Source organism: Sciurus carolinensis, chromosome 10 (genome assembly GCF_902686445.1).
Source record: "Sciurus carolinensis chromosome 10, mSciCar1.2, whole genome shotgun sequence".
Lineage (NCBI taxonomy): Eukaryota > Metazoa > Chordata > Mammalia > Rodentia > Sciuridae > Sciurus > Sciurus carolinensis.
In genome coordinates this window covers 120,178,804-120,200,379 of record NC_062222.1, presented here as the reverse complement: position 1 = coordinate 120,200,379, position 21,576 = coordinate 120,178,804, and the positions used below count along the sequence as shown (strand labels likewise).

General features: G+C 33.3%; 1 protein-coding gene and 1 non-coding gene across 5 annotated transcripts in view; both read left to right on the top strand.

The window, feature by feature from the left end:
• Window positions 1–20,881, top strand: part of Tbc1d19 (TBC1 domain family member 19) — a 129,111-nt gene extending 108,230 nt beyond the window's left edge. For all 4 annotated transcript variants that reach the window (XM_047566816.1, XM_047566815.1, XM_047566818.1 and 1 more), the window contains 5 exons: window positions 3,624–3,733; window positions 5,903–5,994; window positions 12,374–12,489; window positions 16,809–16,879; window positions 17,854–20,881. In XM_047566816.1, the coding sequence (XP_047422772.1) occupies window positions 3,624–3,733; window positions 5,903–5,994; window positions 12,374–12,489; window positions 16,809–16,879; window positions 17,854–17,928 (464 nt within the window). In that variant the 3' untranslated portion in view covers window positions 17,929–20,881. The remainder of the gene's footprint in view (window positions 1–3,623; window positions 3,734–5,902; window positions 5,995–12,373; window positions 12,490–16,808; window positions 16,880–17,853) is intronic.
• On the top strand, window positions 6,630–6,703 carry Trnat-ugu (transfer RNA threonine (anticodon UGU)). The gene has a single exon. It is a non-coding gene; the product is annotated as a tRNA-Thr (tRNA).
• Window positions 20,882–21,576: the final 695 nt, after the last annotated feature.

Here is a 21,576-nt window from a genome sequence, read left to right as displayed (position 1 = left end):
ATTCTTATGAGTCTTAAAAAAATAGGTCAGAATCTGAAGGGAGGGACAACACTGAGTTGGAGCTCATGATTTCTCCAGATCACTGGTGTGCACAGCGACAGTGACACTGGAGCATTTGGTCATCCTCTGGAAAAGGCATGTGCAGGAGCAAGAGTGCCAAGTGCCTCATGGGCCCCACTTGTCACTGCGTGAGAAATGCAGGAAGCTTAACAGAGTAGGAAAAGGAGGAATGCCCTACTCTAACTTCGCTTACTTTTAATATATTCATGTATTACTATAAACTTGTTATTGTTGTATCCTGTATTTCTACCCCTTCTATTTAGAATATACAGAAGTACTTAAGTGTTTTACTTTTGTAACAAGAATCAGCAATAAATTAACATTTTTCTTTTTGAAAAAGCACCTCCATGTTTAACATCAGACAGAGTGAATGACATAATAAAAACTTTTTAACAACTTCCAATGAAAAGAATACTGCATAACTAGGAACTTTATGTTATACTATCTCATGGTATTGGTTACAGGTTTGATTACAGTGCACTCTACTCTCTAAAACAAGCAAAATTTTATAACATAGTGTTTTTCCAGCATATAATAAATGTGAAGAATCTAAAATAGAAAACCTAGAAAGCTTAAGAATATAATTTTTTATCTCTAATAATAAAAATGTTAGCCTTTTTATCCTTTTATTTTAATAATTCAACTGCAAGGATTTTCCAAGTAAATAGTTTTGAGGTGTACCTGAGTGATTTGAATGATACTTGATGTCATGTAAGTTTAAATTTTCTAGTAATTCTCATTGCTCAAAATACATCCTGGAAGGCTAAGAATATAAGCTCAGTGGTAGAACACTTGCTTAGCATGCACAGGCCCTGTGTTCAAACCCCAGCACCACAAAATTAAAACATACATAAAACAAGCCAGGCTTGGCACAAGCCTGTAATCCCAGCTATGCAGGAGGCTGAGGGAAGAGGATCCCAAGTTTGATGCCAGTCTAGGCAACTTCAAGAGACCCTGTCTTGGGGCTGGGGAGATAGCTCAGTTGGTAGAGTGCTTGCCTTGTAAGCACAAGGCCCTGAGTTGGATCCCCAGCACCCAAAAAAAAAAAAAAAAAAGAGACCCTGTCTTAAAATAAAATTTTAAAAGGGATGGGAATAAGCCCCTGGGTTCAATCCCTGGTACCACAAAAAAAAAAAAAAAAAAGAATTTAAATCCTTGAGTTAGGCTCTGTCTGTTCATGTTCATGGTCATTTTAATAGGCTAAGGTTTATACACCAAAGGAGAAAACATGAGCTAAGGAAATAGATGGTGCAAAATGTTTGATATAGATTTATGTTCACCATTTTAGAAAACGTTTTATGCATCCATGGATACTAAATTTAGTAGCAACTACTCATTTAGAACTACTAGAATAATCACAGAGCATCCTAAGAAAGTCAAATTAGTACTTGGCCACTTCATTTTATTTTCTAGTTTTTGTTTTATTTTTTAATTATGCTACTTAACTTTAAAAATTCATGTAAAACTTTTCTCTAATTTAAACTACCTTCTGGTATAAACAAACTAATAAAGTTGTATTATAATATATTATCATAAGTTTTATTATGATTTCATAAATGAATGCCTACAATATAGTATTTAATTTGTTAAAAAAAACTAATGAGCTTAATTTATTTTTAAGGAAGAATCAAATAGGGAAAAATGCTTGAGATAGAAAAATTAAATTGTGTAGAAGATTTTTTACATATTATATATAATAGGTTAAAATTTTTCTATTTCATAGCTATATAAGGGAATTCAACATAAATGATTGCATTATTCTAATAATTAATTTTTTGTATTATATATATTTGTGGAAATGTGATCATTTTTCAGTTTTTTTCTTCATTCCTTCATTGGAAATGATCATTAAAAATGACTTAACTCATAAAATCTTCAGATTCAGCTTATAGATTTTATGTATCAATTTATGTATAAAAATATGCATCATTTTAAAAATGTAAATAAATCACTGAATTATATTAATACCTTGTATTTGTGCCACATTGCTTTCTCTTAGATTGTTATTGCAATTAAAACATGAATTATTCTTTTAAAATGTATGGAATATCCTTATTTGGACAAATTTAATAAGCAGTCACCTATTTTGATGTTTTAAAGATTAGATTTTTAATGATAGGACATGCCTGTCTTTTTTAACTTTATATCTATATATATAAAATATATATTACATGTTTTTCTATATGTGTGCGTGTATATACATGTAGTTATTTTTGTACTTTTTTAATTCTCCCAAAGTATATTTTTTCTCTCACCCTTGAGAAAATGTAAAATTTTTTTATTTGCAAATGATGGTTTTCCGTGACTTATTAACCAGTAATACTATATGCACTGCTTTCCATCTCAGATAATTGACTTTTTATGCTTACAGACATTTAAAATATTTTTCCATTTTTCCTTTCATTTTGTCGAAAAAGAAAAGAAAAATTAAATTTTGTTAGAAAAGAAAGTTAAATTAGCCCACTGATTTCCTTGCTTACTTAATACCCACTGCCTTCTGAGATGTACTTGCAGATTATAGAGCCCCAGAACTTCTGATTTATTGAATTTATATAATTTAAATAACCCTGTAAACAAGATATTTTTATTAAAATTAATATCTAGGTAATTCAACTTGTCTGTCTACATAATAAACGTGTTTGTGCTACATAAAATTCATGAAGCTTGAAAAGAAGGCAAGTGTGATAATATTTGTCAGCATAGAACAGCCCTGTGGTCCGGTCAGTCTCCCAGATTAGCACTTTCTGACATCCTGCTGTGGGATATCCGGTTGATTTAACCCACCTGTATAATTGTCGAGAACTAGGTGTGGAAGAAAATGTATTTCAGCCTTCATTAGAGAAATATGTCCTCTGCTAGAGCATTGTTTCAAGCCAGTGAAGCCAGTGTTTTGCTCCATTTAGAGATAGGCCAATATAGACCAATAGTACAAAGACATGACTCATGAGCTTTATTTTCAAGTTGTGTTAATTGAAGTCCTTGATACTAAAAGATAGTCATAAATCATCTTATATTTTACTTACCTGACTTCCAGAATTAAGAGCTTTGAAAAGTTGCTTGAATACTTTGTGGGACAAAGTAAAAATGAGTTGTCTAATTGTCATTTTCTTATTACTTAAAAAAAAAGAAAAAGAAAGGGTGTTGCCAATGTGCTATTGTAAATTCGAGGACAGCAGAGGCAACTGAGGAAGACCCTGTCTCAAAATAAAAAGGCCTGCAGATGTAACTCAGTGGTAGAGCACCCCTGGATTCAGTCCCCACTACTGAAAAAAAAATAATAAGGACTTGACTTTATGCAGTTTTTAAAAGTTACATTTAAGTTTTAGTATCCTTATACAATTCTGTTATGTCATTCTCAGTCTACTATTAAATTGGGGGATAATAGTTTATAATTTAATGACTCGGCATTCACCTGTGCCAAAATGGAAAACTAGGTATGATTTTAAACTTGTCTATAAATGAATATGATTATTATAAAAAATTGATATTGTTTCATATTTCATGAGTTTATTTTTAAATTTTTGGTAGTTCTGCAGTATTATCAATTAATTTTTTTCTTTCAGTTGCACCACTTTGTTTTCTGTATCATGAACCTTACAAATTGTATCAGATATTCCGTGAGATGTATGTACGTTTTTTCTTCAGACTCCATTCCATCTCTTCTCATCCTTCTGTAAGTTCATAAAAAGTTTGGTTCTAATCATATTCTAATGTGTTCTTTCCTTTAAGAAAAGTCTCCTACTCAAATTATAAAGCAAGTTTTAATTTGTGATGTCAAGCAACATTTTTCTATAGAATAAACAAAAGAGAAGAAAATGGTATTTACATATTTTTGGTAATAATTAGGAAAAACTTTCTTCTCAACTACATTTAATTTAATCTTTATATATTCAAAGAACAAACATAGAATATCTGTATTACTACCCTTGACAAAGATGCCCACCTTCTTTGCTGATTTGCTCATCTATGAAATGAGGTTAGTACTATATCATCCATGGTGCTATAGAGAAGTCTACAAAGCACTTAGGGTAGTTAAGACTTGGCTCATTGCAGGTACTCAGTAAAAACAGCTGCTGCTTTAGTTATTGTTATTATTATTGTTATAGTTATCATTTCTTCTTTTTTAATGAAAATCAAACATTTATTTGTGTCTTGTTTTTCAGTTTCTTGTTAGACCACTTATCAGTTACTGTCCTAGATAGACGTTTTCTTTGTATTTATTCAATGCAAACCTCCTTTGACCTCAATATGAGGGTCAAGGAAAGGCTTATCAGGAGTTGAATATTTTTTTCTGTCTTACTTTCTGCTCCTTTATGTTATCTTTATCCCCTTCCTATCAACCTGAATAAAAGCAGTATTTATTTATTCCATTATGCTTTTCCCCAGCTTTGAATCCACAGGCCCTGCCTGTGTTAACTTGACTCCCCTCTAGGAGAAATATTCAACTGAAATATGTGTCAGGGCTACCGTATTTCCCCTAAGAGAAGATTGTGTTGCTGCTGCTAGATCAGATAGCTGCTTTTTATTCCCCGCCCCCATTTTAAGACTGTATTCCTATTCCATGTTCCTTTCATCCTGTTTTGTTCTCCCGCATGGCTAGTAAAACTTGGCAAGTAACAGAGTTCTAGAATGGCACAGATAAACAAAGCACCACCAATTATCTTGAGCTTCCTCTTAGAGAATTTGATTTAGTTATTACCTTACATTAATGGTTAATATAAATTAATCAGAAATGTTAAAAATTAATGTCTCTTCTTTAATAGTTTTTTGTTAGGGTCAGATTCTTTTACTCTCATATTCTTTGCCATTTTATGCTTCAGAGTTAAAAAATAAAAATAAAAAGAAAAAAGAAAAAACCGATTGTCCAGTTCTTTCCATGGTGTTCTCCCTGTACAGAGCATGAAGCCTGCCCCTGAGCAGTTCTGTATATCCCTTCTCCCTATGCTGGCCCTGAGGTGTCCCTTTTCAGCTAATTGATTAGGCCAGCCCTGCCTCTACCCTTTGTTTATTCAGTGGAATAAAGACAGGCCGTCTTCTTTTCTGGCTTGCAGCCATGCTGAACTATTTGGAACCTTGTCAACTTTATTTCTTTAGAAATTCAAAAGGAGGATTAAAACTTCTTTACCAAGATCAACCCCAAGGAATGCTAAGCTGCAAAAAAAGGCTTTATTCAGAGTTGTCAAATAATAAACACACTTGAAAAACCATCTGCTTAGTTACTTCTTGTACTTTACAAATAATACTCTTTACAAAAAGTAGATTTTAGTTTAAAAAAACACTTTATACTAAGTAATCAAACATTCTTGTTTGATAGCTTCCTGATGCAAATTTCAAGCAGTCAGCACTCAGTCTTTTCAAAGGAGTGAGAAGAACAGCAAATATTTTCCTCAGAGGGTGAGGCTAGAGGGAAAGGGATATGTGAAGAGAGTAAAGGATGTGGTCATAACACCAGGAAAATACTTTGAAATTGGAAAGCATTCAGAAAAAAAGAAAATAATAATAATTTTGCAGGACCTAAGAGATAATATGTGACTTGCAAAGTAGCAGGTTATCTGTAAAGTGATGTTACCTTGGACTCTTCAGGTATTATATGGAGGGGTTAGTAGCGAGGCTATTGTGTTAAAAGGAGACTTCTTAGCATGTCTCTGAGTACACAAAGTGAGATAAAATTAATATTAAATACAATGTTAGAGATCCATTAGTGCATTACCTATTTTTGACCCTTCAACAATATAAAGAATATTTCTGTTCATAGTCTCTTATTTTCCATTTGAGTAATGAGTTGGCATAGTTAATTTTTAAATACTAACCTGTTTCTCTTATGATTCATTATTATATCCAGGGTATTGTGTCACTCTGTTTGCTATTTGAAACCCTTCTTCAAACATATCTCCCTCAACTCTTCTATCATCTTCGAGAAATTGGAGCTCAACCGTGAGTATTTTTCTGTCTTAAAAAGAATAGTTTCATAGAATCAACCTAGGTGCCCTTCAACAGATGAATGGATAAAGAAAAAGTGGTATATATTCACAACAAAATGTTATTCAGTCATAAAGAAGGAGATTATGGCACTTAACTGGTAAATGGATGGAACTGAAGACTATCATGACAAGTGAAATAAACCAGTCCCAAAAAACCAAAGGCCAGATGTTCTCTCTGCTATGTGGATGCTAACACACAATAAGTGGGAAGGGGGAAATAGAAGTTCATTGGATTAGACAAAGGGGAATGAAGGGAAGCAGGGGCTCGGAATAGGAAAGAGTAGAATGAATTGGACATAACTTTCCTGTGTTCATAAATGAATACACAACCAGTGAAACTCAACATCATGTTCAACCCCAAGAATGAGATCCTAATTAGAATAAGTTATTCTCCATGTATGTATAATATGGCAAGATACACTCTACAGTCATGTATATCTAAAAAGAACAAATAAAAATAAATGAATAAATAATAAAAATAAAAGTAACAGTATTAGAAAACACAGGAATCAAGTAAATTCTAATTTAGGGAACTAATGATGTACTTCTTTGACTGTAATTTTATACTCTTAAAAATCTCTTGGGGCTGGGGAGATAGCTCAGTCGGTAGAGTGCTTGCCTTGTAAGCACAAGGCCCTGGGTTCGATCCCCAGCACCCCCCAAAAAAAAAAAAATCTCTTTATTTTGCCTCAGGTTTTTTATTTTGTTTTGTTTTGGTATCAGGGATTGAACCCAGGGGACTTAACCCTGGGTTAAGTCACATCCCCAGCCCTTTCTATATCTTAGTTCGAGTCAGGGTCTTACTGAGTTACTGAGTTGCTAAGGTGCTGAGGCTGGCTTCAAAGTCATGATTCTCCTACCTCAGCCTCCTGAGCCACTAGGATTACAGGCATGTACCACTGTACCCTGCTTGCCTTAGTATTTATTGGTAGTTTTTCATGTATAATAGTATGTATGTGAATTAAATAGAAATATGGTTCTTAAGTTTTGAGAGCATAGGATTTCACCGTGGAGTTAAAAGCCACAAAGCAACCCCTCCAAAAAATAAAAAATAGTTTCACATCAGAAAGCTGTCTTTTCATCATAGTAAAGCACTTGCAAAGACATAGTAATCCTTCAGGAAAATTAAGCTAACAATTTCTTCAATAAAACAATAATTATCAAGTAGTAAATTGTAACTATGTTGTATAAAATTTTTTGAAAGAATTACCAAAATCCTAATAAAATCTTATTCACTAGGATTTTTGTCTCTGGTACAAGAATCACCAAATGAACTAATTTCTATTCATAATGAAAAATGTTAGGTAAGACTGAAGCAAACATTTGTAGAAACAAATACAACCTGAGAAATGTGATAATACTAAAAGCCAGGATATAATAAATTATATCAGACAACATTCTATGAAAGCTCTGTAGGTTAAAGTCTTTTGTTAAAGGACACCAAATTGTTTAACTACCATGACTGTCCTGTGATTCCTCCTTCTAGAAGTTTGAATGTTCTTCTCTGATCTCAGTATAAGTTATAGGTGAAAATGTAGAATAACTCTGGACTTAAATATTACAGGTTCTGTCTCTTTTAAAATAACCATGTCTGAAGCAACAAAAGTTTCAAAATGATTTATCAATGTTTTGTTCCTGTCTTCCACTCTGAGCTACTATGTTTCTCTGTTAAAAAGGGCCTATTTGATAAGAGGTTTATTCTGAGGTCAAAAAAGAGTTTAAGGAGAAATGAAATAATGTAATTTGCTTTCCACACTCCAAACTTTTTTCACTAGGTAGAAGACATTTAGTTTATTGTGAAACTAAAATTCTGGTATTTTTTTCCTAGCCTAATTTATTCACTTTAATCATTAAAAGGAACACATTTCAATGACTTATGACAAACATTGACATTCTTATGGAGGAGAAAGAATTAAAATTCCTGTTGTCATGATAAGAAATCAGTTTTTCAAGGTTTTCATAAATCAACTAATTCTGTTGGAAAGTTTTTTATTTTGAATTTACTTTCTTTAACAGTTATAGAACTAGTCAGGTTATTCTACTTGAAGCTACTTGAGTGAGCTTCAATAGTTTATGCATTTTATCTGAGTTATTATGCTTATGCACATAGTTATTCAGAATACTCCCTAATTATTCCTATGTCTTCATCTCTAGAATCATTGCTTACTTCACCTTTCTCATTATTGAGATCAGTATTTGTATCATCTCTCTCTTCTTAATTATTCTAGGTAAAGGTTTATTATGTTATTCATCTTTGAAAGAACTAGTTTGGGGCTCTATTGATTTTTCTCTTGTTTATCTGTTTTAGTTTTATTGATTTTTACTCTTATATGTATTCCTTTCTTCCTTATGTTTGCTTTAGGCTTATTTTGCTCTTGTCTTTCTACTTGTTTAAGGTAGGTGTTTAGATTACTGGAACCTTTTTCCTTTCTTATATAAGCATTAATATTATAAATTTCCTTCAAAATACCACTTTACCCCACCCAATAAATTTTGATATGTCATCTTTTAATTTTCATTGAATTCAAAATGCTTCTTAATTTATCTTGTAACTTCCTCTTTGACCATTGGTTATATGGAAATATTTTATTTAATTTCCAAATATTTGAAAAGAAAAACATCTTTCTGTTACTGATTTATATTTTAGTTCTATTGCAGTTAGCATACTTCATATGAATTCAGTTCTTTTAAATATGTTCAGGTTTAGTTTTTGACGCAGAATATATCTATCTTGGCAAATTTTCCATGTGTACTTGAAAAGAATTTCTTGTTCCACAAGTGTTGGGCAGAACATCCTATAAATGTCAATAAAACCAAGTTTGTTGATAATGTAGCATAAGTCTTCTGTGTACTCCTATACCCTCTTTAATAATTTTCTGTCTACTTTTTCTCTTGATTATTGAGAGAGGAATATTAAAGAGTCTCTAATTATAATTGTGAATTTTGTCTTCTTCATTCCCTGTTATACATGTTTTTACTTCACATATTCAAGGGTCTGTTTTTAAAAGAATTGGTCCTTTTTTAATCATGTAGTGTCCTTCTTTATTCCTGTAATAAATCTACTTTGTCTGATAGTAATATAGCCATTCCAACTTTCTTTTATTATAATTTTCATGATATATTTTTTCTGTTCTTTAACTTCCAACCTATTGATTATTGATGCCTTTGTTTCTTAAGTGGATTTCTTGTCAAAACTATAGTTGATTTCTTCTTTGTGGTGACTGTTTTCCAAGTGGTGTGTTTATATCATTTATATTTAATATAATGTTATTGGTATGAAATCTATCTTAATACAATTTTCTGTTTGTTCAACATATCCTTTTCATTTTTCTACCTACTTTTGAAAATTGAATAGTTTTTATTCAATTTTATCTCTACTATTGGACTACTATTTGTATTGTTTTAAAAAAATTTTTTGCAGTAGATGCCATATAATTAAAGTATATATCTTTAATCATATTCTACATCAAATAAACCCCTGGCCTGGATGGCTTCATTAGGAAATTCTACTAAACATTTCAGTAAAAAAATAATTTTAATCCTTATTTTTCTCTGTTTGCTCTCAAGATCTTTCATTCTCAGCATTTCAATTATGTTTTATCAACGCATGGATTTTTAAATTTTTTCCTGTTTAGGGTTTGTTGAACTTCTTAAATCTATACCTTTATGTCTTTTGCCAAATTTGGGCAAGTTTTCAGCCATTATTCCTTCAATTTTTTTTCCTGCACCATACAAATTCTCCTTTTCTTCTATGATTACAATGACATAAATGTTAAATTTTGATGATGTCCCATAGGTCTTCAGAGCTCTATTCATTTTTTAAAATACTTTTTCTTCTATAATTCAGATTAGGCATTTTTCTGTTGATCTATACCCAAATTCATTCTTTCCTCAGACTTTTCTATTTTGCTATCAGACCTATCTAGTAATTTGTTTTTTGTTTTCTCTGGGGTTTTTATTTTTTGTTTTTTGGTTTTTTGTTTGTTTGGGTTTTGGTTATTGCATTTTTCAGTCCTACAATTTTCATTTGGTTTTTCTTAATTAAAACTCATAGAACTGTTCACTTATAAGGGTACATTCTACTTACATGAATTATGCCTCAATAAACTTTGTTTTTTAAAAACAGATGCTCTGGTGTCTATATGGAAGAAAATACTTTTCCTCTATAATACACTGAGAATTTTACTAAAATGAAACTAGTTGAAGATAATAATTTAGACTTAAAAGTCAAATGCAGTTTTCAAGTATTAAAATATCTAGTGGTCAAAAGCTTCTTTGCATCTATAAAGAGATACTTTAAAACCAACCTAAAAGCTTAATTTGTCAAGACTATTGCCTAAACATACTTCATTATGTTAGGCCAATAGCTACCCAGTATTGAGAAATTTCTGAAACTTGGGGACCTTTTTTAGTCTTAAGAGAATTAGTACTATGACAGCAGCTCAGCAATCTTGGGGTCTCTCTTGCCTTATTTTTTTTTTTTTTTTTTTTTTTGGTACCAGCAATTGAATCCAAGGGCACTTAACCACTGAGGCACATACCCAGTCCTTTTTATTTTTTTATTTTGAGACAGGGTCTTGCTAAGTTGCTGAGGCTGGCTTTGAACATGTGATCCTCTTGCCTCAGCCTCCTGAGAACCCCTGGGATTACAGGTGTGCACCACTGTGCCTGGCTCTCTTTTGCTTTCTTAAAAGAGTAGTACAGATATTTATCAATATAATATTAGAGTAATTCCAACAAAGAGTGTGACTAGCACTTCTCAGTGGCAGTCAAGTGATTTTTAGATGCTCATAGGAAATAAGAGGGACTGTTATCTCCCAAGGCACTAGAATCAAGGAGCTCATTTCCTGATTTCAGAGAGAAACTGTTATTGTAACATAAGCTACTTATAAATAGTGGGATCTCATACTACTTAGAATTTTTTGGTAGAAAAATGGAATTTAATTGAATTTTCTGGTTGATCTTTCAGAGTTCTGATAACCTCACTAAAATTAAGGCTTTGAAATCAGAAATCTTTTTCTAAGTTCTGTTAATAGCTGTAAAGCCATTTGTGCTTTAAAACTTCTATCCATTATTTTATTTTATCCATCTTGTGAAGCCATTTGACTGAAATGTAGGAATATAATTTATCAAATTGAAAAAATATAAAATCATGGAGATTCCTCAAAAGACTAGGAATGGGCTGAGCGTGCTGGTGCACACCTATAATCCCCATGGCTCAAGAGGCTGAAGCAGGAGGATTGGGAGTTCAAAGCCAGTCTCAGCAACTTAGCAAGGCACTTAGAAACTCAGTGAGACCCTGTCTCTAATAAAATATATTTAAAAAAGGGGGAGCTGGGGATGTGGCTTAGTGGTTAAGTGCCCCTGGGTTCAATCCCCAGTACAAAAAAAAAAAAAAAAAAAGCTAGAAATGGAACCACCATATGGCACAGCTATCACATTCCTTGGTATTTATTCAAAAAAATTAAAGTCAACATACTATAGCAATATGTGCATGACCATGTTTATAGCAGCACAATTCACAATGGCCAAGTTATGGAACCAGCCTGGGCATCCATCAACAGATGAATGAATAAAGAAAATGTGATATATATAGAGAGAGTTTTTTTCAAGCATAACGAAAAATGAAATTATGTCATTTGTAGGAAAATGAATGGAATTTAAGAGCATATGTTAAGCGAAATAAGTTAGACTCAGAAAGTCAAGAGTCTTATGTGTGGAAGTTAGAGGGGAAAAAAGGAAAAGCAGAGGAGTGAAGGGGTCTCATGAAATCTGAAGGGAGATCAATAGACTAGAGAAAGGAATGAGAGGGAGAGAGGAGGGGAGACACTGGGGAGGTACTCCAGAATGAAATTGACCAAATTATGTTATATGCATGTGTGAATATTTCATAGTGAATACCAGCTTAAAAAATAATTATTAGAAAACAAGAATTTTCATGGGAAACGAAAATCATTAAATAAATATATTTTACAGAAATAGAGAAGTGAAAAGCAAGATTGTTTAATTCAAGTACATAAATAAACTGGCAAAAATATATATAAAATCATTGAACACACAAATATTTTGAATAAAAGACTGGATACAATATAAAGGAAGTCCCAGCATACAAGTCTACTTCTTAGTAGGTGAAGACTACTAATTGGAGTCCTTGGAGTTTCTCACTGCCGCACTTTTGCAGCTTTTAGAGAAAGACTGGAGTTTTAAATATCCAGGTGATTTCTAAGACTTTCAGAGAAGTGGCCTTAACAGTATAATTTGTTGGGCTATTCTGATATTGCTTTATCGTGAGGAAAAAAATTAAATTAATTTTCATTTTTCCTTACCTACAGACTTCGCATATCATTTAAATGGATGGTTCGAGCTTTCTCTGGATACTTAGCTACAGATCAGCTTTTGCTTTTGTGGGATAGAATCCTAGGCTATAACTCTCTGGAAATTCTTGCTGGTAAGAGTAAGTTTTTTTGTGTGTGAAACACATGTTGCTTCTATAGTAAGGTCCCCTTCCTTTCTAACAATTGGAGATTGGTTCTATTATTCTCGTTTCTAATGCATAAACTTTTAATATATTTATCTGGTTTAGAAGATAAGTGCTAAGATTCAGAAGTGGATATTTTAGTGTAACTGCCCAATACCAGTCTACTCCTACTCTGTCTCTCAGGCCTTTCCCCCCACCCCTCTCTTAGTCCAGCCAGGGCTTACCTGTGAGATCTGGGCATTTTCTTCTTCTTCAGCATTCTCTTCTCTGTACCCTTCTCAACTATACCTAAAATCCAAACCAAGACTGAGAGCTGCAGAGCTGAAATCCAGCTCTTCTGGTCTCAAGCTATACTGAATTCAAAACTTTTTGCATTTTGCTATTAGTCTGTGACTTACGTTCTAGGGTGTGAATTTGCCCTTTTAGGTATTCTCTCATGCCCAAAAAAAAAAAAAAAAAAAAAAAAAAAAAAAAAAATTCTTGTTTTTTTCAGAAAACCAGATTCATCTCTAATTAATAATTAAGTAGTTCATGCAACAGATATACATCAAGGCAAATTTATAACACACCAGGCATTTCTTATTAATTATGTTATTCTGCATCCCTTCAGTGCAACAGACTAAGTTATTTTTATCATTAGGATTATCAGGAAAAAAAAATAATAGTTAGGAGGTCTTCACAACAAGAGGTGGATAGCAGAAAAGTTGGCCTAGTGTTTTCTTCCTTACCTGAAATATTTTAAACAAAATATTTTTAACATTTTAAAATTACCTCTATGCACTATGGTGGAAATATTACTTAGTGGAAGAAAATTATAACTCAAATATTCTCTAGGTACCATATTAACATTTTCAAATGCTAAGAAGTCTATAATAACTGGATGGCATTTAAAACAGGAAAATTAGAATAACAGTAAAATACCATGAAGATAAACAGCACTCCTGTTGTAATCAGAGATTCTCATTGACTGGGATGTTTTTAACTCCTAATATCCTTCTCTCAACTTTTTTTAAAGCCCATACAAATATGAGTTAGAAAACAATGGTCTGCCCTCTTCTTTTTTAACCGAATGACGGTGATATGTATAATCTAGAGATAGAAGGAATGCTAGAGGACATCAGGGTAACGTTTTCAAACATTTCTGACAAGCAGTTCTTATCCTCTGTTTGAACACTTCAGTATTGGGTAATCTGTGTCCTAGCAGGAGGTCCATTTCATTTCTGGATAATATGACTTGTTTAAATGTACTCCTTGTAAGCCAAGGTCATTTTTATGTTTTTTCTACTCTCAAATCTTCGCCTCTCCCCAAAGTCTTCCATTTCCAGATTAAGCAGCCTTGTTTTCTGCTATTTCTCAAGTGACAGGAATGTAGACTTTTCACCAAATAACCCTACTCTGGTTATGCCAGATACTTTGAAGAGTATCATATGTAGTATTTGGTATCGTTTCTAGAAAAACAAAAAAAAAATTAAAACTGTAAAAGAAGGGAACTCAGTATAAGAAAGTACTTCCTAATAATTAGAACTTTCCAAAAATAGAAAGAGCTCTTAAAATGTCACCTGACAAATCAAGAGGTTTTATAACTTGAAAGAAATGTTGAATTAGAAAGACTTCATGGTCTCTTCCAATTTAAAATCTTATTCTGTGCCTTATCACCTCCTAGCAGCCTGAAGGAAAAAGGAAATAGATGTATATGGAACACTATATTTGCTCTAAACCAGGCACTCTGCTGTGAGCTGAATATATTAGTGAAAAACATACTGATGAATAGGTGGAAGAGTAATCTACACTATTTCATCCATCCACTTTCCCTGAGTGCCTTTTTAAAAATCAACAGGAAAGAATTCTAGAACATCTAGAAATGGAACTGGACAAGTGGGAGCTCCCCTACCATGGAATTCAGATAAAAAGCCACAGAGGTAGATAATTTTATATGGAATTATACAAATTAGGTCTATTTCATACATTTTTGGTATGTGTATTTTGGGACTAACTTTTGTGATCAAGTGAGTTACTAGTCTTTAGGAATATTTTAATAAGTATCACTGACTGAAATTGCAAATTAGAGCCTTGTAAAGAACAGTTTAAAACAATGGTGTCAATGTTCATGATAGTATTGCTTATAATTAATGAGAATAGTTTAAAGGACAAGACATGAATATTACAGTTTCCACATTTCACACAAAGCATGATTTCAGTCAAAAATATCCTAAAGTATAGATGTTTTCTTCTTGGCAAACAAACCTGTTCTGCAGAAGGACTGGGCAGATTAAACATGAAGCAAACAGAAAGGAACTTCTGTGATGTGACACCAAGATAAATAAAGGTTATGAGCACATAAGCATTGTGGATGGGGAGGTCAGTTAGTGAACTGCTTGCTTCCCCTCCTCTTAATCTACTTTTGGCAAAACAACTTCCCACCATGTAAAGCTCTTTCCTAATACAGTAGAAAATTTGTATGTCCTGTCAAGCTTTCAGCAACTCAGTTCAGTTATATACAGAAAATAAAGTAGTGACCATATTCTTTAGCTTCTAAAATGTATCCACTGTCTAAAATATGATTCTAGATATTAGGAAGCTATATAACCGACCCATAGAAAATGGTTTACTTTGATATTCTTATAAACATGATGCGCCATGACTTTAAAACACTTTTCTTTTTTTTCAGTTAAAGAGAAATTCATTGTCCCAGATCTCTTCTTACACATTGAGGAATCCCAGAGTGATTTGACTTTAAATTTTGTTTTACTACTGTGCTCTTTTCTTGAGAAGTTTCCTCTAACTGGTTCTAATGCTTCTTTGCCAGACTGCCCAAAATCTCTTGTTCCCTAAAAAAGTGCCTGAGCTTCCCAGTCACTGGTTGCACCCCACCCTGTCTTGGAAAATTAAGAGGTCCGCCTCCTGATATCCACTCCTCAAGCACAACCACCTGCTACCACGGCCAAGACACCATGGTGTCATCCTGCATGCCAGCTCTGTGGAGCCATTCTGAGGGGCAGCAGAGTGCATCCTGCATATGAAAGCACATGGATTTCCATGTCCAGGATGAGTGATTACTGCTGACCTCGGTCTCAATAGTGGCATCATGCAGTGGTTAGATGCCTAGGTGCAGAGCCAGTGAAAAGTATTGGCTCTACTGTTTTCTACCTGAGTGACTCTGAGCATGTCCCCAGCTCACTGTGCCTCAGTTTCTACATGTAGGAAAATTGAGCTAATAATAGTATTTAACTTAGAGAATTGACATAAGAATTAACTTTTTATTTTCATAGAAATATATTTTTAAAAATACACATTTATAGGAAGTTTGCAATATACCTAGACCAAGTTTCCAAATAATTTTTAATATCTATCACAACTAATTTCTTAAACTTCAATGATTTGATGAGCAGGGACAACACTACTACCCCTGGGGAGGGGGAGGGTAAAAAAGGAAAGAAATCAAGCACATTCTCCAGGCAATTCCATTTCCCTATCAGGTTCACCTACCTCTTCTTTTACATGGGTTCGTCTATTGTTCCTGATTCATTCTCACATATAGTTTTATGGGTAATTTATTTATTAATAAGTGTTTCATTTTAGCATGACTTTTTCCTTATACACATTTTAATGGAAATAATCTCAGTGTTTTCTATGTAATGTATATTATTGAAGTTCAAATTGTTCTATAATTCATTTTTCAAAATTTCGTATTTTTCCTGTAGCCAACATTAATGTGTAAGATCAATCCCAGAGCAGCCCTCCCCCAGATATATCCATTTGTAACATTAAGAATATCACTGCAGAGTATATAAGATATAAATATAACCAAATATTGTAAAAGCATTTTTTTAAGAATAAGTTGTATTTCTATCAGGACATTTCCTTGGTACATATAAAATGCAATCTGACATATTTAAAATTTGACATTCATTGACTTTCCAGAAGCCTCCCCATGGCATTAGTAAGAAATGCCTATGTCACAATAAATCTTTATTTTATAAGACAATTGTTACAGCTTCATGCCATTTTAAAACTGTTATAGTATGAAAGAAACATTGTAATAAAAAATGACTTTTTTAGGACCACTGAATTTTCCTTTTTCCTGAAACTGTGATTCAGTTTGTCTAGCCTTCAGCCACTGATCTCTAGAGTACACAGTTTCTTCTCATCCTAAGACTTTAACTCAGAATGCAGGGGTGCAGCTGTGTCCCGCACTAGTCCTGAGCTTTCCAAGTGTCTTGTGGGCATAGCAGGAACTTTGCCAGCTGTTGAGTAGACCAGCAGTTGAAATAGTGTGCATTCTTTTCCAGTCCTGGCAGCTGCCGTGTTTGCTTTCCGAGCAGTGAACCTGATGGAGGTGACATCACTGGCTGCAGCTGAAGTAAGGATAAGTTTCACTCAGATGGGATGGAAATAGTTCCTGAGAGATTGCCAGGCTCAGCCACTTTAGTATCTGATGCATAGGACACACTTGTAGCCGTTTCTTAACTCTGGTAAAATCTATAAGTTCTGAGCTAATATTAAGTGTTCCTATTTCCCTAATCACTTGAAAACAGCCTTATTATTATGGGGCCATAAATGAATTTATTATAGAAAACCATTACAACCATCATATCAAGCAGATACTAGTAATTTTAATAGAAACTATTGAGGCTGTGTTACCTTTTCTTATTATTATATACATCCATATGTTATACTCATAAAACAGAGAAAAGCCAGTTTAGAGAGTTAAATAGTATGTGTCTGGATGATAATAGTAAAAACACTCAACTTTTTGGGTTATTTTTGATTGTGAGTTAGCTATTTAATACTGATTTATTTTCAATGGTATAATTTACACCTGAAATATGGTTCAATTAAATAGGGCTTAACACATTATTCTATTTGTTATCACTAATAAAAATGTAAATTGTATCCTTAAAATAGCTGCCAACATGCGTTGTTTAAAGGGAAGAGAATGTTTATGTGTCTTGCAACTGAATAAATACTTAATTCCATCTCAAAATGATTTCCTGCAGTCAGTTACTACTTACTCTAGAATAACGGGTCTAGGATTCATAATGTACGTTTATTTATAGAAGCAAGTTGAAATGTTAGACCTCTTATAAACTCTTGCTACCTTGTGTATTTGAAGAAGGCTCAAGGCTAAGAAGGTCTAGGTTATTTTCTACTGCACATTTTAGCTTTGTGCACATGTACTAACATTAATACATTCAGAAAAGAGGAGAGTTGTAGCTTTAATACAGAGATTTAAGATATTTGATGCCAAAATTACATTGTAATGGTGTTTCTGTAATACCTTATTTCATAGACTTCACTTTGCTATTAATAATTTTTTTTGTTTTTCTGTTTCAGGCAGTTCTTGCTGATCTTTCTACTTTAAAAGTTATGCCTCTTCTTCAAATTTTCCTGTTTGCTACTGTCACTTGATTTCTTCAAGGTTGTTGACAAGACATATAGTTTTTCATTAGAAACTAATCATGAACTATGCAAATTATGCATAAAACCAAAATTAAACTTTGCATATAAGCCAATAAAGATCATGTTTCCTCCTCAGTTAAAGCTAAGTAGTTTTTCACTTTTTGAAACAATAACTTTGCACACCAAATATTGCATTGCATGCAGCTGATTTTCAAAAGAGAAGCAATAGACATAACTTTTGCTAAATTGAGCTTACTATATGTGTAATCCTGACTTGTTAAAGGCATGTAAGAATATATGCAATAAGAACTAAAGATACTGTAATAAACTTCAAGAGGTCATGTAGCTTCTTGGACAATTCTTTTATGTCAGTTTATAAACTTATCCCTAGATAATGTATTATAAATGTCTTACAAATTGCTCTTCACCCAGATCCAGCAGGGGAGATATGGTGTGAGAAGGCTTGAAAAAGATAAGGCTTTTAAGTAGGAATCCAAACGTATTTTGGTATTAGCAACTTCTCACTCACTAGGGATTTTCTACCCTCTACATTTTATTTCTCGCTTAAACATCTCTACTGGGAAAAGTTTAATACCATTTTCTCCATCTGGCAATATTTTATTCTTTACTCTCTGAAAGTCAGAATATTATACAGGTTTCCCTCTGCACTTCTCAACCTTCCATCTTTGTTTAGAAGCCTGGACACTGCTGAGGCCTATTGTCAGGTTCTTTTTTTCTAGAAGAATACAAAGGAGACACTCCAGGGAATGAAGGAAATCAACCAAAATCATATCTGTTGCTGCTGGAGCTTGAGTTAACAAGATCCACTTCTAGGCCGAGCCGCTGAGATAACACCACGTGTAGGTAGTAGGCATTCAATCCAGAACTGAAGACAAGTCATTGTGTCGTATTTTGGTTTTTACTATAAGTCAAGGGTCTTATTTTATATTACTTTCTAAAGACTTACTTTTTCAGTAATATGGAATAATAATATGTGAAAAAAATCCAAAAACCATTGTCTTTTGACTGTAGATTCAAAGTCAAGAGGCTGATCACTTCAGTAAAAGTTTAAATCAATAGATTAAGACTCTTATTGACTAAGATTCTATTAAACTTTATCTAAATTTATTTCATGAATATTTTATTTTGACAGTATATGTTAGGAAATGTATGAAAATTAGCACAAAACTTCAAAGGTGGTGAAGTTTAGTGTAACTAATTTATTGATTTGAAAATCTATTTATGTACATTTATTCATCAGGTATTTGTTGACTTACTAAGGAGTAAATATTGTGATTGATTTTGTTTTTTCCATGCTGACAATCAAACCTGATTGATTCTTTAAAAATCCCATTTTACTACTTTTGAAGATGACACATTTATAATATGCTTTGCCGTTGAACATGTGCAAATGCACATACATGAAAAGGATAAGTACACATCTATGACTATTGTCACTCACCTTCCCTCATTCTGAGAAAAATGGCAAGAATACTGGGAAGGAAGTTTGGTTTAAATGATCACTGTCAAATGTGTACAGATAATACCATATTTGGCTTCCTTCTTTAGAATATTCAGAAGATTTTTTAAAGGAGACAATATAGTCTAGTCCAGAATATTGGGGAATTTGTCCTTAGCTATAAGTACCTAAATAATTAAATCTCTATTAACTGTAATTCAGGGTGGGAGAGTAATAGGCAGTAGAAAAATTTTATATCTGTTCTGTTTATAAGATTATATAAGAACAAATGAAGAAGTATATTTGAAAGTGATTTTTTAAACTACAAAGCACCAAGCAAATATAAGATATGGTTGATAACTAATTTCATATGTGACATTTTTGAATCAAATAGTACAGATAATATACAAAGAATGCCCAATTATTTTAACATTTATATTATTTTTCTTGATAATTTGAGACTGTGTCGGTAAGAAAATAAGTAGACTGTGATGTAGCAGAGTCTTTCTTTTGGTACAGGTGGCTCTAGGCAGTAATTCTGAATCTTAATCCCAAAACCAAACCTGCTAGGCAACCACATTTTACTGCTACCGCAAATCTCTCTGCTGCTCTTTGCTACTTATTAGAATACTTGATGGAGAAATCAGGCTCTTCCTCACTCCATCTCTAACTGCACGTTCTCACACTACCTCGCTTGGCTTCCTTCCATTTACATTCTCCTGTGTCATCTCCTATCTGCCACTGACACGTCTGCACTGCCAGTGATCCCAGGATCTGAGTGACCAGTGGTAACTATTCTACCTGTGGCCATTGTCACTGATGATGAAATAGCATGGGCGAATTATGTTTGACTCTGCTAGATTTTAACTGACTCACTAATGTAATGTGCTTTGACCTTATATTTGGAAGAATTTATTTAATAATCTTTTTTTCAAAACGTGTGGTAATGGAGTGTTCTGCATAATTGAAATTTCCAGCTTGTCTTAACTGCATAGCACCTCATCACACTCAGCATGCACTCTGTCCTGTTTCCCAAGGAAACTAGAAACCATTAGGCCTGAGCTTCCTCAGCCTTCTACTTCAAAACTTAACTCTGTTCCCCAGACTTAATTTCTAACTTCTTAAGAAGTATCTAATCTAGTCCTATAGTTCTGTAAATGCAGATTTGATTGGGTCATTTCTATGTCTAAAAAAATTTCACCAACTCCTCATTGCTTAAAGGGTAAGTCCAGATTCTGTAGCATAACAGGAATAATTCTTCACAGCTGGATCTTTCCATTACTATGCTCCCACACTGATCAGTTATCCTAAACTTTAGCATCACCAGATTGCATGCTGGTCCTAGACCAGCTGCAGCTTTTCATTTTGTCTCTGCCAGAAGGATCCTCTCCATTTTTTAAGATACCCCTCAAAAACTCTCCTCTGTTGTAAAGATATCCTGGAGCTTATAAATTAGAATTATTCCCCCTTCTTTGTTCTCATAAAACTGTTCATCTGCTTATATCATGCTTATAATATTGACTTATAGTTTTATGTGTACTTAAAAGTTATAGTTTTATATATATAAATATATATAAGTACATATATATACATATATACATATATATATACATATATATATGTACACACTCTGATTTCACTTTATTTCCAAGGAAGTTTTCATTGACTTATCCTATGTTTAGAAGTCACAAGAAGAAATTTGTCCATATGAGTTTGTATCCTCTCACTTGATACAAAATTGTTGGGATGTTTTTCTTAAAACATAATTCCCCTTCCATATCTAGACTCCCTTCTTCCACAAGGGTCTAATTTTTATATGGAGTTCTACCCCCTCCCCCATGTGAGGCTATGCCCAACCCCAGGATCTATGGATTGGCCAGGGAATTACCTTGTACCATTCCCCTGGCCACAGGGATTACCCCAGGATCTGGGCTGTCTGCAAGAAGTGAGAGCCAATGAAACTCCATTAGAAGACTTGGTTTAATCTTTCAGGAAAACTGCCTGTAAAAAGGATGCAGGGTCTGAGCTTTTGCAACCTAGGAATGGAGAGTGAAAAGCTTCTCTTTGTCTTTGCTCTTCTTCAGATCACATGCCCCTGGACCATTTTGTTACATGAGTCAAAGGATTTTCCTTGCAACAGAAGGATCCTAACTGCTGACAGTTATTTCCCTTTTAGGTAATCAGCTCCAATATGGGTA